This window comes from Perca fluviatilis, chromosome 8 (assembly GCF_010015445.1).
Source record: "Perca fluviatilis chromosome 8, GENO_Pfluv_1.0, whole genome shotgun sequence".
NCBI lineage: Eukaryota > Metazoa > Chordata > Actinopteri > Perciformes > Percidae > Perca > Perca fluviatilis.
Genome location: NC_053119.1, coordinates 21,330,805 through 21,348,426, shown reverse-complemented (window position 1 = coordinate 21,348,426; position 17,622 = coordinate 21,330,805). Strand labels below are relative to the sequence as shown.

General features: G+C 39.6%; 1 protein-coding gene across 1 annotated transcript; it reads right to left on the bottom strand.

Moving 5' to 3' along the window:
* Positions 1-605: 605 nt before the first annotated feature.
* cald1b (caldesmon 1b) lies at positions 606-16,908 on the bottom strand. The gene is made up of 18 exons (XM_039808207.1): positions 16,722-16,908; positions 16,236-16,339; positions 12,159-12,284; positions 10,818-11,115; positions 10,693-10,734; positions 10,329-10,610; positions 9,945-9,986; positions 9,467-9,502; positions 9,266-9,333; positions 8,917-9,163; positions 8,603-8,728; positions 6,940-6,983; positions 6,756-6,834; positions 5,865-5,996; positions 5,655-5,783; positions 3,834-3,905; positions 2,214-2,250; positions 606-1,035 (listed from the first exon to the last, which is right to left on the bottom strand). Exons 2-18 carry the CDS (start codon positions 16,307-16,309, stop codon positions 1,019-1,021), a joined length of 1,851 nt encoding a protein of 616 aa, XP_039664141.1. The 5' UTR covers positions 16,310-16,339; positions 16,722-16,908; the 3' UTR covers positions 606-1,018.
* Positions 16,909-17,622: the final 714 nt, after the last annotated feature.

Genomic DNA, 17,622 nt, shown 5'->3' with positions numbered 1-17,622 from the left:
CCTGAGGAAAACATTAATGTGTGTACCAAATTTCATAGCAATCAATTCAATAGCTGTAGAGGCTTTTCACTCAAAACCAGATGAACGCTAGATGAGAAGTCACAGGATCACTATAGTTTTGTGCCAATCCATGCAGTAGATTTTGAGATATTTCACTGGATAAGTGAAAATGTTGACGTGCTGATGACGCTAGATGAAAAGTCAGAGGATGACTAAAGTCATTAGGCTTCATCCTCTGGGCACCATGAATGTCAGTACCACACTTCATGGCAATGCTTTCAGTAGTTGTCCAAAGAGGTGGACCAACAGACTGACCGTCATTTCCATCCCTAGAGCCACAACGTTAGTTTTGCAGTTGTTATAACTTTACAAAGAGATTTTTCACAGCCTAGCACCCCAAAAACTAATTAATGACTTATTACCATTAATGAAGTCATTTGTTACTATTGATAAACCTTTATAAAGGACGTCTTATTAGAAAGACTTATTAAATGACTCAATTATGTAAATGAACATTAAAAGAGCCTTGGTTATCACATGGAGTCAAAATAGTGACTATCATCCCAAAAAGCAGTGATAATGTATGACAATAACAACACAAATGCTTAATATTGGGTTTAAGCTATTAGACAATACATGACAAGAAAAGCAGACATGTCATTGTGGCTTGAAAGCAATATAACATTTAGGCACCCTGACAGCCATCAGAAATGTGTTACTTTGTTATCTGATTAAAAAGATGGATACAATCCATTATACCTATTAAGCAATAAACATTTGGTACTTTGTCCTGAAAACCCTTACATCAATACTTTTTAAACTATTGAGGAAGAAACTGTGGAAAGATCTCTGGAGACTGTGATGCTGGAGTCACTCAACCCTGGTCCCTCGTTTTTTCCTCACTCCGGTTTGAACTTCATGCGAAATACAGGTACGTTGAAGGGAAATGGATGCACATACAGTAGCAGAGCCTTGTGTTTGGTCAGGTGAGACTTGATTTAAATGGGGAGGTCAATGGTTAGGGTCTCACGCCTGCTAATAGAGAGAGAGAGAGAGACATTATAGATCTAATAGTCAATGCATCCGTCAATGTTGCATTTAGAACTGCAACTTCTCACGAGATTAGTCTCAGAGCTGTTAATCAATGCTCTTGCATTCATACTTCTCTATGTTTATGCTGTATGTGCATGTGTTTGTCCATCAGAATCAGTTCTACTCATAGATATAGTTCTACTTTTGCTGACACATACTCTGCAGTCAAAGCCAGGACACTTCTCTGTGTGATTTAAAGCTGTAATTTTGTCATTTGCCCTTCATTCCTCAGCGGTCTATTTCTGATAAAGAAGCGGGGAGGTTACAAACAAGGATCACTATTTAGCACTATTTAACACTTTTCCATTCCCATTGTTCCTGCTCTGGCTCAAGCTTCGGGGGCTTGATGTCAGAAGAAATGTGTTTTTTGCACACGAAGAAGACAGCTGCTAACATTAGCAGCTGTTTAATGTACTTTTAATGATTTATGCACATTTAAACTGTAGGTATATGTAAGGAAAGGTAAGATAAGTTCTTTATCATTAGCACTGAGTGAATAAGCCTGGTGATCAAGCCCGATTTGTTGTTTAAACAGTTGGTAATCCTCTCAAGCAGTCAGTTTCTAATGTGAAAATCAAGCAGCTGCACTCTGGTATGCCTAACAACTCCCCAGCACCACGCCATTGGAAAGTCCAGGTGCCACGAGTGAACTGTGCACTGCAAAGACATGTCAGCCATCCCAGGAGTCTGGAAGGTTCTTTATACTGGAAAACAAGGTCAGGGTGAAGGTTTTTTTTTTAAATATAGACCACAGTGCCACAGAGCTCAGCCTGTGCCCAAAACTCTCCAGCAGCAGATTTGATTTACAGTGAGCAGCAACTCTGGCATAATGGAAGGTTGGTGGGTTGTAGTGGTTCTCCACAAGGGGCTTTAAATCAGTCATGGCCGCCCCCACTCGCAACACACTCGCTCTTCAACTCACTTGAAGATTGTAAATTTAACATATATAACTGGATCAAGAGAAACTATAGCTGTGGTGCAGTGAAAAGTGCAATATTTTCTGCTGATATGTAAAGTATAAAGTTGAATAAAATGGACTGTACTGAAGTACATAACCTCAGAATTGTTTTAAAGTACAGGCCTTAAGTAAATATAAATTCAACCACTATTATGAAACCTACCATTAGTGACAAACTTGCTCTTGACTCCAACAGCCACCTGTAAAAAAAAGGAACGAAAGAACAAGGAAGAAAAAAAAGAAAAAAGGGAAAAAACAAATTCAACCAACAAATGGTAAACCACATATTTAGTACTTAGTTTAGCTATTGAAGCTAATATGGATCCTTATTAATAAAGAAATAAAGCTTTGTTTCATATGTGGATATATCAAGAGAGGTGGGAGTGAGAGTGGTGAATGTGATTAATAGCGTACTTTATAAAACATATGCTCATAAAAATGGATGTACAGTACAACATTCCCACACATATCAGATGGGTTACTTTATATACGGTTTGAAACTTTCACATGAAAAAATGAAGTGAAATCAATCAAAGAGTCTTTTGTTCAAGTACTCCAGACTTTAAAAAATACATCATACACAGCACTCAAACATAACCACATGCACTCCACTATAATATTCTCCTAAAGCTGTGCACAGTGCAGCCAACATGTATTGTAATAACATATAGATCACATTCATGTATGGCAGTAATCCATGTTCCAAATTAACAACCACATCAGAGCCAAGGAATACTATTTATGTCCTCCAAGCCAGTGTGGGAACTAATGATAGCATACGCATAATATAGTGTATATTACAGTGCGTGTGTGAGGCGGGGAAGGAAGGGAAATACCGCAAATCCACACCAATGGCAGCAAACTCCCTTATCGCATCAAAATCAGTAATTTCATTACAGTTCAGGCAACTCAAAGAGAGGCTTTTTATTCAAAATACATCCTACTTTTAACTAGAGATAATGATTGTATACAGACTAATGAGTTAGGGACTGTATGAAAATTAGGGGTGGGGTAGGGAGCTGACGTTATGTCACACCCCCATCACCCCTGATAATTTTTGTACAGTCCCTTGCTGAAATATCATGTATACAGATTGTAATTTAATAATTTAACCTTTTGAATTGACTGAACTGAGAAAAAAACAACATAAAAATTGTGGCCAGATTGGACTAAAGAAAAAAACCTGTCCAATCATCAAAAAAGTTGCTAAATCTTTATCTATTATACGTTTATTTTAATTATACTGATAATTAATAGGAGTCATATATTTAAATAAATAAAGGTATTTTTGATAATGTTACATTAAAGGTTTACAAGTCTTTTATCACAGAATTATGATATATATAATAATTGGAATAGGAAAAACAGTTTCAACTTAGTTGTAATGAAGCAAAATGAGCAAAAATTAGCAGAAATGATCACAACCCCCAAAACCTTTTTACCTGCAAAATTAGAGAAAAATTAGCCCAAAGGGGCGAATACAGGCCAATCTGGCAACAAAGACCCAAATCATATATGTGCGTTGAGACAGCATGAAAACAGTGTAAACAACACAAAAATCAATCACTGCAATCACGTGCACTGAGTGTTGTCGCCACAGATCCGCAAATTACCTCTTTCACTCTTCTAGGTAGACTGAATGAATGAAACAAACAAACAGGACCATGTCACTATAAAGCCTTTAAAACATTAACATCCCCCCTCCTTCACAGTACAGGTGTGTTGTGTGTGTGTGTGTGTGTGTGTGTGTGTGTGTGTGTGTGTGTGTGTGTGTGTGTGTTACCTTGGCAGGTGCAGAGCTCTTCTTGGTTTCCCACATGCCGCGCTTGTTACCGATATCGCCTGGTTTCACATCCTGACAAAAATAAGACCAACCATGACTCTATTAGTCTGATGGAGTCGTGGAAGAAGTGCTCTGATGTTGTACTGAAGCAAAAGTACCAACACAACAGTGCATATATACTATGTAAAAAGTCCTACATTCAAAAATCTTACTTGAGTAAAAATTCAAGCATACCCCGCAAAATATAAAGTGTCAAAAGTACAAGTACTCATTATGCAGAATGGCCCATTTCAGAATGATATTCATACGTGTGTATATATGTGTATATACACACACACACAAACACATAAAGATATTTAAATAATTGGATTGCAATTATTGATGCATTAATGTGTAAGCATCATTTTAATGTTGTCGCTGTTAAAGATGGGGTTCATTTTAGCTAATATTAAAGATTAAAGCTCTCAAACAGAATGTAGTGGAGTAAAAAGTATCATTAAATGGAAATACTAAAGTTAAGTACCTCAAAATTATACTTGTGCAGTACTTAAGTATATGAGCCTAATTACTTTCCACCACAGGCTGTAGGCAAACATTTTGTAGTTAGTATCTTTCTAACTATAAGCCGTTTCTAGAGAAATGTATGCAAAAGGTACCTTTACCAGTTTGAAGAGTAGGCAAAGAACAGCAGGATAAGTTTGAGAGAGGAAAGCTGAGAAAAGGAGTGCAGTTGGAAGGAGGAAAGAAAGGCAGGAGTGAATTAAACAACACATTAAACAAACAAAAGACAATGCAGACATTAGATATTGGGTCTGCTGTACAGCTTCATCCCATCAGAGGGAGGTGTTGCCGCATTAGTAAAGGCAAGGTTACAACCACTCGTCTGATGGCCAAGACGCTTGACACTAAAGATATCTCGCTCATAAATTTCATGTCAGGACAATGTCACACGTCATCCAGCAATGCTACTGCATGTGGACATAGTGTAATGTCTCCAGAAGACCTATTCAGATTAGCAGCTGGTGTCCTACTTTAAGAAAGGGACACAGTGTCCACCAAGTACACAGTTACAAGTGTCCACATTTATTTATGTATGATAATACATAAACCAAAAGAATCATTCAACATCTACTTACTTGTTTGTTGTTTTGTTGGTGTGTAATTGGATAATAATGTCTCTGTGTGTGACAAATGTGAAGGGGCATGACCTTTATCCTTGTCTGAAGGAGACTTTAAAGATGGAGTCACAGTGAGACCGAAATATATTGTTTTGAGTCCAACACAACAACAACAAAAGTGAGATGACTGTTGTAAAAGTATTGTATGGTTTATTGGTTTTATGGACTGTAATATAATCTTGAAATACCTACAGAGGCCAAAGTGATTGATGTATAGAAACAGCTGTGCATAGAGGCACGTTGGCATTTAGCCACCTGCCACATAAACTGCTGCTGCTCAGTGCTTTGGGGTTGGACTGTTGTCCAACAATGAGAGTAATATTCTTCTTCCATCCAATGATTTCCCACAGGTTTAGGCTTAGATATTAAAAACATTTCCATCATGTAAATAATAATACACAAAGGGCTGTTGGAGCTTTGGTAGCAGGTGTTGTGAAGTAAACTATCCATGTGGTGTCACTAGACTCCAGACAGCAACAGCTTCCAGCCTTGGAGTTTAGATATATGGCGGCATGTTAAATGTGCAAATGAGCACATTAGCGTGTGCAGAATATCAAGGGATTACTCTATTGAAGTAACACCGGTGTCTAATTTACAATTCTGTGTATGTGTGAGATCAAGACAAGGGTTTATCAGGCCTTACTGCTGGCTTTGCTGCTGCTGCTGCTGCTGCTGGGGCTGCTGCTGGGGCTGCTGTCTTCTCCGCCTCTGGAGGCTTTGCCATCCAACTGTTGACACGTCCGGCTATACCTCCTTTGATACCAGCCAACTCCTGGTAAATGAGACATCTCAAATACTCAGATCACATTTTAGTTAATCTCTCCATCCTCCCCTCTTGCTCTCTTTCTCTCACCTTGTTGGCAGGAGCTGGACTTTCAGAGGAGCTGCCGACGTTTCCTTTCTCCCACATGCTCTTGATGCTGCGTGCGCCTCCTGTAGGAATATCTGCCATCGGAGACTTTGGGGATTTAACGTCTTTGTTTCCCTGTGGGGGTAGAGGATGGATTTTACTACATGGGCAAAAACAGCACTACATTGACTGAGGATCAGTGGTGGAAAGTGACTTTTAATCAAGTGCTGAGTACTTAGGTCCAATTGTGATATATTTATACTGGAGCTTTTGAATAAGTGTTTAGAAGCACAAAGAGGTGATATTATTTAATGTCTACTAAATAAATAAAAGATTTAGTACAAATTCCAAAAAAGTGATAACAAATGTTTGTTTTTTCTTCTTTCCAAACTCATTAATCATCTCACGTTAAAACTGACTCTACTTTGTGGCTGGGTTAGCTCAGTTGGTAGAGCAGGCGCACATATACATACATACATACATACATACATACATACATATATATATATATATATATATATATATATATATATATATATATATATATATATATATATATATATACATACACATATATATATATATAAACCTCTCTCTCTCTATAGATATATATATATATAGAGAGAGAGAGAGAGAGAGATAGAGAGATAGAGAGAGAGATAGAGGTTTACTCCTCAATGCAGCGGCCGCAGGTTCGACTCTGACCTGCGGCCCTTTGCTGCTTCTCGCTCCCCTTTCATGTCTTCATCTGTCCTGTGGAATTAAAGGCCTAAAATGCCCCAAAAAACTTCTACGTCTGTACTTTTTTTTTTTCTGTATTTGTACTTTATTTACTTAATTAAAGGCTTTGAGTATGTCTTCTTCCAGATGAGGCTAGTGCATATCGAGTCTCACCTGGATGGCAGAGGTGTACTGCTCCATTCTGTTGCCTATCTTGGAGACAATTGGAGTGTGAGACACTCTGGCTGCGGTGCTGGGTTGATGAACAACACATGGGACATTAGTGCGGCTCAACAGTGTAAGTGTCGTGTTTATTCATTTTTTTTAATTTTACTGTAAAATACCTTTTATGGCTCACCTTTTCTGGGCTGATTTGCTCAAGAATTCTGCCTTCGCCCCGATCTGTATGAAACAGCATAGTTTAAAGCTACAAATCAGTCTGCGGTTCACATGCACAAATAAATACTGACATGGTCAAGCTGTCCTGGCTTCCTTCCTGTCTCCAAGACGACCTCAGTGAGAGGCAGGCCAGTCTGTCCTTGGTAAGGTTTCTCTGTACTTGGTGCCTGAGTGATTGAACTGGAGTGTTTGGCTGTCAGGGAGCCAGGATACACACATACACACATCTCTCTTTCTCTCGTCAGTCTCTCTCACACACACACACACACACACACACACACACACACACACACACACACACACACACACACACACACACAATTCTCAACATTCCTCCGAAAATACTCCGGCATGGTCTTGGCTCAAAAACAGCCATATTTGAGTACAGCGCAGATGCCAGTTCACATGTTTTTTTTTATTCTTGTCAACTAACTAATTGTATAATTTCAGATAAGTTGAAATAGAAACAGAAAAACAAACAACCACATTAGACACAAAACATGTCTGGAGACAACAAATACAAACACATCTATCAACCTTAATGGTATCAATCTTCTCATCTAAGTGAAGTGCAGTTCCCAGAGAATGTCACAGGGCTGAGGAGTATGCTTCTTTTTTGAAAAACATTTCCCTGTTAGATTAGGGTAGCATAGCTGTTTGGTTTTTTGTTTGGGATCATTTTAACTTGGACTAATAATACTAACACTATCAGCATGGCCAGCTACCTCCACAGGTAAGTGAGACCATGTTTTAAGATATCCATCTCTGAGATTCCTGCCTTCACCCCAATACACTAGCCTCGTGAGACCGTCCTGATCTCGCGAGCTCCAGTTTTCCACTCGCAGATCAGTCTGGCATCTTGAGATAGAGAAAATTTGGAGCCGTTCGCCAAACGACCGGGCCAATCAGCGTTGGTTTTGAGGCGGGTTTAGGTGGTGATAGACAGATGATTTATTCAATCAGCTAACCGGTATTTTCAGACAGCTAATTTTTCTTTTCCTTTTTTCTCTTGGATCCTTCTTTTGGAATATGGACAGGGATCCTGAAAGGGTGCCTTTTATTCGTAAATTCTCATTAAACAAACGGCAAATATCCTTTACCGACATGTTGCTTGCTTGCTGAGCTAAAGAGCTATGCTTTGCCTGCAGCAGCAGGGGCTTGTGGTTGTATTTTCATACGCTTCGTTGATCTGATTGGTTGATTTGGCCAACATAGGTGATAGACAGATGGTTTATCCAATCAGCTAACCAGTATTTTCGCCACTTCCCAAAAGTTTTCCAACGGAAAGTTCCCAGATGGATATGCCGAGCAAATGCAAAGCAATCCATCTGGCGGAGTCAGGTTACCAATACACTGGAGGTAAATGGAATTTAGTTTGTGATGCTCACAGCATTGAAAAATTACATTTAGGAAATTCAGGGCATCTCTTTTCAAAAACAGTGTCACTACTCTGTATAATCCACAGAACATGCTGTCAACAATATATATATATATATTGTATATTTGTATATAGTTTGTATATAGTTTGTATATATATATTGTATATATATATTATTTAATTATCGAAAATATAGTGAAGTGACATTATTGTGCTGGACTCTGGAACAACTGCAAGTTTTCACCTTTGAGGAGCCTTTGGGACTGATAGCAAAGACAGGCTTTGTAGACTCTTCCTCCTTCTGTTTCTTCTTCTCTGCAGCCTCAGCCCTCCTCTTCTCTATCTCCTCCTTCATCCTCTTCCTTTCCTCCTGTTAGAAAAAACACAATTTGCTGTCCACTTTTGTCACGACAAAACAAATTCTTTCTATCGTTCTGTCTGATCCTTGATAAAAGCCACATGGCCAATTCAAACCAAAGTAAAATGATGCTTAACACCTATATCACAATGTAGAATATTTCACTGACATAGTTAATCCCTGAATGTAAAATGACTTACCTGCTCTTTGGCTTTCTTGTCCTCCAGCTCCTGTTTCTTCTGCTTCTCCTCCTCCTCCATGACCTTCCTCCTCTCCTCTCTCTTCCTCTTCAGCTCCTCCAGCTCGGCCTCTGCGTCCTGCTGCTTCTGCTTCATCTTCTCAAAATCCTCGCTTTCTGCATCGTTCCGCCGACGCTTCAGCTCCTGCAGCTTACGCTCGGCCTCCTTTCGCTCCACGTCGTCTGCCTTGGGGGAGGAAACATTGTCCCTGCACACAAACACACACAATTTATTTAATGATCAAAAAACACACGTATACAAACTCACGCAATCCTCAGAATATACTAATGAGTTAAAATTATAACTTTACCTTGATGTCTTCTCTGTTTTCTTGAGTTTATTCTCAAAGAGCCCTACGTTCTGTTTGGCTGGTTCATTCTAGCAAAACGGGGAAGAGTTAAACTACTAAAATACTCTTTCTACTCACATCTTTGAAAAGAATATATATATATATATAAATAAAAGAGAGAGAGAGAGAGAGAGAGAGAGAGAGAGAGAGAACATACTTTACCTTTTCCTTAAAGCCAAATCTCTTTGGCTTCTCCTCCTTTACACGAAAGACAGAAATGGAAGAAAATAATTTAAAAAGAATATAGCAGGCTTAGTCAAAACACATAATGTAGAAAACCCACAAAAAATCCATCAAACACTGGTGCAATCACAGGCTGGGCAGTGAATGCAACACAGATGTAAACTGAAGACACACACATCACACAGTGTCCACCTCTTTCATCCATGTGGCAAACAAAATGCTGTGCCTGCTTAGTTATCTGTGACCACACTGCAAAACCATAAATCATAGAGTAAATATCTGAAAAGCGAACACAGCCTGGATAAATCAGATGTGGTCTCCCAGAGTCACTTAATCTGAATTCTAATTTGTGTTTTCTGTAGTCTCTTACTTCACAAATGGGGACATTAATACTTTCATTTGACTTTTCCAAGCTTTTAAAGTGGCAGTTACAGTATATAAGAAATCTCATCAATACCTCCTCTTTTTTCTTCTTCTCTTCCATCTCTCTCTTTTTGCGCTTGTCCTCTTCCTCTTTTTTCTTCTTCTCTTCAGCCTCTTTTTTCTGTTTTTCCTCCTCTTCTTTCTTCTTCTTCTTCTCTTCCAGCTCTTTCTTCTTCTGCTTTTCTTCCTCCTCCTTCTTTTTCTCCTCCAGCTCTTTTCGGCGTTTTTCTTCCTCTTCTTTCTTCTTCTTTTGCTCCATCTCCTTTTTTCGTTTGTCCTCCTCCTCTTTCTTCTGTCTCTCTTCCATCTCCCTTTTCTGTTTATCCTCCTCTTGTTTTTTCATTTTTTCCTCCTCGTCCTTTTTCTGTTTTTCTTCTTCCTCTTTTCTCAGCCTCTCTTCCATTTCCTTTTGTTGTTTTTCCTCCTCTCTCATCTTCTTCCTTTCCTCCTCCTCCTTTAGCTGCCTTTCTTCTTCCTCTTTCTTGAGCTTTTCCTCCATTTCCCTTTTTTGCCTTTCTTCCTCTTCTATCCTCAGCTTCCTTTCCATTTCTTTCTGCTGCCTTGCCTCTTCCTCTTTCCTTTTCTTTTCTTCTTCCTCCTTGTCAGCATCAGGAACAGCTTCCTCTTCAGCATCTTTCTTTCCTAAATCGGACTGCTCAACCTCTTCTTCTTCAGCTGCAGCCTTCTCCTCAGTCTCCTCCTATTGAATAAAGTTTTGTGTCAATTCATGCACACATATCAATAAACTTAAGTCACCAGAAAGCTAAGATAAGAGACCATACCTCATTTCTTGTGCTTGAGGTTCTTGGTTCCTCAACAGATTCCTGTCAAGAGATGAAAAACCTGAGCTACGACAGAATAATCTCACTCCAAACACTCTAAAATCTTCAGACATCTTTCATTTTACCTTGTCCTCTTCCTCTTTTCTCCAGGAGTTGGTAGCATTGTCCGCCACCTCCTCTTCAGCTGGTTTCTCCTCCTCTTCCTCTGTATGTCGCTGTCTGCCGCTGCTGTTGGACGACTGCTCTTCCAGTGTGCTGTCTGTGCCGTTGGTTATGCTAACGGTGGGGTCAAACTCCTTCTGTCTCTCCATTGCTTCCATCATTCTCTTCTGCCGGCGCTCCTCCCTCTTGGCCAGGCGCTCCAGCAGAGCCTGGTCGTCATCTGCACCTTCAGCACCGGTCGTGGTGGAGGACTCCGTCCCACTATGAGCACATGGAATTCACTTGTTCATGAGCGCAGTGGAGCGTGAAAGTCAAGTCTAATCCAATTTGAATCTCCAAATCCCCATTTTAATTAAATGTTTTGTTTTGTTCAAAAGTGTGATGGACCCACATCTAAGTCTCTGACTGGATCTTTCTGCTGTGTGGCGGGAGGTGATTATGATTAGGAGATTATATTATTGGATTATAATTATTGATACATTAATGTGTTCATCCCTGTAATGTTGCAGCTGCTAAAGGTGTAGCTGCTTTTAATTACTTTATATACAGCTGGGTAGTTTAATCTATAATAATAGATCTTCATTTATTAGTTGATTATATTCTGTAATCTAAATATGCAAAGTAACTAAAGTTATTTAATAAATGTAGTGGAGTAAAAAGTATAATATTTTTCATGTGAGATGTAGTGGAGTTGTATAAAAAGAAAGAAGTAAAGTACAAGTCCCTCAAAATTGTACCTAGTACAATACTTGAGTAAATGTACTTAGTTACTTTCCACCACTGCCGATAAGCAGCAAAAAATATTTTTATGGATTGATTGGTACTTGTGTAGCCTTGCTAACTAGCAACACTGTTGCTAATGTAACTGCAGCAGATCTGTTGTCAGTTGCTGATCTTTAACTGACAGCAAAATATCAATGGCATGGTTTACAGTTAATGCTTGACAAGACAGCAGCCACAGTAGCCACACTAAATTTTTTGGATCTTACTCTACATTACTAATTACTAATTACTAATCCTACAGACAACAGGCTCTTGGTCCTGAACATACCTGAGGATAATAAAGTACTGGGAGCAGCAATGCACCCAGCTCAATGCCAACACATCTCTACTGTCCAACAAATGACATCAACTATTTTTTCTGCTTTGTCCTACAGCTGTTTAGAAAGAACAAAATCCCAGGTGGGAGTTTCTGTTTCTCTGTGAATCTTGCCTCTTGGTTTCCTGATTTGTCCCACTACACAGTGTTGTACACTGTTTGTCCCTTGTCTGCTTTCTACCCAGAGACTTCGTCTACATTGCACCTGTTAGTGTCGATCACATCAGTGGTTCCAGACTCGTCTGAGTCCCTCATCTTCTTCCTCTCCTCCCTCGCTCGTCTCCTCTGCTCCCGAGCTTCCTCATCCTCATCATCGTTGGTGTAACTCATCCTGAAATATCCCACATACAGATGCATAGCACATTCACTATGTTTGTGTTTTCAGCCCAAAATGAGACTGAATGTTGAAATTCCACTATGGGTTATTGAAGTTAAGCCATCACTTATAGTTTTGTTATAGTTATATATTTATTGTGTTTTTGAAGGCATAATAATTAGTGGTAGTTAATACTGACTAATGCATTTCAAGTATGCAATATGGATATCTCATAGAATAAACGGCAAATGTAACTCTCCAGTTTTTGCATTCATGATGGCACATGATTTAATTTCATTAGAGAATCAGCCACATTTGTATTTGAGCATGATCTTAGTTGGGCATGAGATGTGATTAGTTCATTCATTTTAAGGATTTGTAGGCCTTGAGAGCTAAGAGCTGAAAGTATCCATGATTTCAAAAGAAAAATTTAAACATATACACATTATATTGTGTAAGGGAAGTATATCTGATGACTCCTCACATTTAGATTGTGAACCACTGATAGCTGCACTGTCTCAAGATGACCGCATAAGACATGGTGGAGTTGCGGTATGCCACAACAGAGAGAAGGCTAAGAAATAGGAAACACACAAAATGTCATATTGAAGAAATGGAGAGCTCTCCAAAAGAATGATCCCTCTTGGCCTTTATTAATGTAAGAAACATTAATAATCAGAGACAATGCTGGCAAGAAAATGGGTGAAAAAAGAAAAAAATAAAGAGAAAAAGATGAGGACAAAATCACCAACATGAGCCATACAAATCTTTACCCTTCTGTCCTTCTCTTTCAATCCTCCTCATCTCGGTCACATCCTGCCATTGACCTTCATCCAACTGTGAGTACACCCACAGTGAGACATCTGAGCATGTCAGGCTTGTATCTTCCCAAGCATTACCAGACTTTATGAGACACGAAGAGAGCTTGAAATGGCCCATTGATAGAGCATGGGTATTATTTCCCTTTGCTCTTCCTGAATCCGCAACATAATGATTTACAGATGTTGAGAACAGATGAAGAGGAAGACGTGATGGTAACCAAAAGAGTCCTTTCTGTCTTTAAAACCGAAACAAAGCAGGCAGAAATCCAACAAATCCTGAGGAAGTAATTCAATTACATATTACTCCACCCACTGCTAGGCCTACTGTGAGAGTGCTGTCAAAATGTTGCAGTTACATTTCCAGACGAGCAACCCAAAGCCATGAGACATAATAAATGGAGGGACATATGATGAGAGCTTCTTGGCCATCAAGAGACTAAAAACTACTGTCAGTCTAAAGTGTTCAGAGTGGACTATCTCTTACTGAAATAAAAATGGCAGTCAAAACATGCCAGTGTCTGCAGCACTTCCTCAGGCTGCAGAGAGGGCAGGCTGGGTTGGCATTTCTGGCAGAGCATGGCTGCAGGACTGTGAGAAAAATAGCTAGGAACGCCTTTTTTTCCACTGGGGCTCTGATAGGACATCTGATTTGACAGCACCTTACTTCTGAATTTAACAAAAAAGTGAAACTGAGGAGGTTCTATATTTTTAACAAATCCAATGAAAAGACCAAAACCAATAATGTTAGGCCCGCTGCCTCTAGGTAGCTTCTCTGTTCTCTCCCCGGGAATCAGGTGTCCAATTGCCTCTCATCTGCCACAATCAACCCCTGCTTCATATACCCAGTCCTTCCTTCACTCTTCGTCAGATCGTAGACGATACTGCCACAGTTAGTCTCGCTCCAGACAAAACCGTTGCCTGCTAGGTTAGCCTGCTTGTATGTTTGCCAATTCTGATTCGTTTTTTTGTGTCTCCAGCTGCCATTGTAACCTGACTCCTGCTACCGCTCCACTCCTGCCAGACACCCAACCGGAACCACCACCACTGGACCCCGCCACAAGCCTGTTAACCTGCCTCTCTCTGATGGACCTGCTCCTTCTCGGAATTCCCCTGACCCGCTTCCCCCTTGGAGATCTGGACTTGTTACTTGAGTACTTAATAAAACCTGTTTAATTCTCACTCCTGGCTCTCCGTCTGTCTGCATTTGGATTCTGATTATCATTCACACGTAACAAATAACGTGTTAGTCCATCTCTCAATACTTTCCGAGATCCCAAAAACTTTCCGACATCCCAACCCTGTCTGTGTCAGCCACAAGCCCCCAAAAAGGTCATGCATATATAGTCTTGTTTTTAAAAAGGCTAAATGATTTGCTAAAACTGCTTTTAGCAAACGAACAGGAAAAATGTGTTCGGGACCATTTTCAGCTGTAGATTAGTGCACATTTGGTGCTCTAGTGAAGGAACATCTCAACCAGTGCAAGGATGTGGCTCATTAATGTGATTTTACAACAATGGAGGTCTATGGCACAGAGGAAGAAGATATATCAGGCTTTGGTTACACAGACAATGAATGAGGGTTGGTAAATAGAAATGACACTTTCAAATCAACATGATCCAACTTTATATTTTCCAAATGGTTTCCATGTCTCTTTTCTGAAGTCTAAAAACCGATGAACTGGTTGCTGAGCTGTTCAGATCTAAAACAATATAATAAAGTGAATGCTTGCTTTTGATTAATATTAAGAGTTTAGTTTCTGTAGGCTCTGATAATCAAAATTCATCCCAATGTTTGTCCTTATTTTAAAGTCTAGCCCACACATACACAGGTATTTATTAAACCGTTTTTTTTTCTATTTCCCTTTCATCCACATGCCAACTGCATTTTAGGTCACTGAAAACTCCAAGGTGATTTTCAGTAACTTTGTTTTTTTGTTTTTGTGTAGTCAGGGCTTGTGACGTAAGTGTGCTCTGTTATCTCCATATGAGGCGCCACAAATGAGGTGAATTCATGCAATGGCAGACGTAGCCAAAATAGTGCTTGTTCTAACCTTGCAAACGGGACTTTTTACATGTTTACACATTAATGTCGTTACTTTTCCACTTTACTAAGGAACAGAGGCATTCAAATGCGTCACGGAGCAATCTATGTGCTATTGCAGCCCAGGTAGGTTAGTTAATCACTTTTTTGAAGCTTGGCCAACATGGCTTTAGGGTTAGGGTTATATTGCTACCTGTAAGCATGAGCAGAGATTTTTTTTTTTTGTGTGGATGGGATTTTTTTAGAAGGATGAAAGGAAAACCCCCGTTTTCACAAATACCCGTCTACATGTGGACTAGGCCTAAGTCGCTCTGTAATCAAGCAGCAGCTGACGGCTACAGGTGTCAGCAATTGTGATGATTACTCAGTTTGTTTCCACTTTACCTGGGGTCATGACATTACATGAGGCCTCCATGTATTTCCTGTCCTGTGCAAAAATAGCTTAAGCTTAAGTTATATGGGCAACTTTGAAAGATGTTCCAGTTTGAGTTTCCCCCATATACCTGCGTTCTTATGGTGTTATGAGATACTATCCACAGAGTCAAACCTGCACCTTTACAACCACCGGAGTGGATGGCAGCAATAACTCTTTAAGGTTATTGTAATATTTTTTAGGAGCACAAAGAGAGAGGGATGAAGATGACCTAAAGACTAATCAGACTAATCCAAACAGCAGCACAGCCGACGGGATGAGTGAAAAAGGCAGTGGAGATCATTAAGCCATCATTGCCTGAGAGCACCATCCAAGTCCTGTCTGCTTTACTCTGCTGCTCCATGTGGAGACACACGGGCACTCACACATCCTTCATACAGAAATGCAAACACCCAAAGCCAAACAGTAAACCTTTATCACTGAGCATCTGTCTTCAAGAGTTTGCATGATAAGAGGAGAAACATCTTGAGTATTCTGAAGCTCCGAAACACCTCTAAAATGATTAATTGCACTATAGTTTGTTTAAAAACAGAAAACACACTGCAATGTATAGATGGGACTTCCCTGTGAGCAGCTTGTGTCTAATAACGACTGTGTTAAGGCCCATAAATGTGTGCTTCTGTATGTGTTCTTTTGCATATTTGTTTATATATTCTTAGATGGTTCACTCACTTGTCAGCGTCGAGTCGCATCTGCTCTCTCCTCTGCCTCCTCAGCTCCATGCGGCGGTCAAAGTCATCGTCCATGATGCCCAAAAGATTTTCCTCACTTTCTCACTAAAAGACACAATTGTGATATTGGATCATGAGTGCTAAATTCAGTATAGCCAGTCAATCACTCAATTGGTTTATCATGGATTGCATACTTGATCAACAATTTCACAAGGAGAAACATGCTTGAAATTCAGATTGCTGCAGTATATGGGGAATTTTTGAGTACAGTGGGATCTTTCAACCAGATGAATCTCATTTCATAATCATGGTAATTTCACAGCTATGTGAAGTTACAAACCCTCACAGGAACAAACAAAAATGCTAAAAAGCAATTCAAAAATGAGCTCCAAATCAGTAACACATCAAAGTTTAGGGGACCACCCAAGACAGCTTCATAACATGGGCAAAAACATAAAAAACTACAGTGCCAGTTGATTTACAATACCTTAGCAGTAGCTCAAGTTTAGTCCATGGACAGCGGTGTCTCCCCTCTCTTCGTATATCAACCTCTACAGTCTGGTTTATATCTCAGCCCTTCTGCAGCACAAAGAATTCCTGTTTGTTCTTTCAGCGACTTTAACTACCAGAAAAGGCAAAGCCTGCCTCTCTGCTCTCCTCTCTTTCTTTCTCAGCCTCCCTCCTCCTCCTCAACCTGACTCCTGCTCTCGCCCTCTGTCTCACTTTCCCCTCCCTGATCTCTGACTTCAGACTCTGTTTTGTTTTGTTTGTCTTGCTTAATCCTGCTTTCTTTCTGACGTGCTGCCGCTTTGTTAGCCACCAAATGTGAAATCCATCCTGACTGCTCTTAAATCAACCGATAAACCATTTAAGCAACCTGTCAATACTGTCCTTGCTCGAAACCAGTGGCCAATTAAGTTATTTGGCTTTACTAATAAGCCATATATACATAGATTCCTCTGTTGTCTTGAATTCTGCCAGTAAACCAGTCTAACTGAAGATTTAGATGTCTTTTAGGCGGCATCTCTAGCATTGAGCATTTTTACTCAAACCCATTAGCCAGATTCCCATGCACATCTTACCAGGATTGTTTTCTTTTTTTAATATTTTAGTAAGCAGTAGCAGATTTATGCCCTGACCTCGCTTTTTATTCAATGTTATTCTATTTTTACTGTAACACAAACGTGCTCCATATAAGGAAATCAGAATAAAAAAACTATGTTGTATCTGTGTTTTCCACCAAACATTTATAAAACTGAATGCTCAATTCTGATAATCAAGAAAAGGGATGTGATTAAGGTTTTATCTCTGTTCTTCAATTTTTGACTTACTGTAATTATTGATTGTGAATGTAAGTGTGTTTTCGAATTGTATTTGTCTTATCCTTT

Coding starts and splice junctions, on each gene's coding strand:
- cald1b (XM_039808207.1), bottom strand. CDS start 16,309: ATGGACGATGACTTTGACCGCCGCATGGAGCTGAGGAGGCAGAGGAGA. Junction 10,735..10,817: donor GAAAAGAGGAAGAGGACAAG/GTAAAATGAAAG, acceptor ATCTCTTGACAG/GAATCTGTTGAGGAACCAAG. Junction 8,729..8,916: donor ACAAGAAAGCCAAAGAGCAG/GTAAGTCATTTT, acceptor TTTTTCTAACAG/GAGGAAAGGAAGAGGATGAA.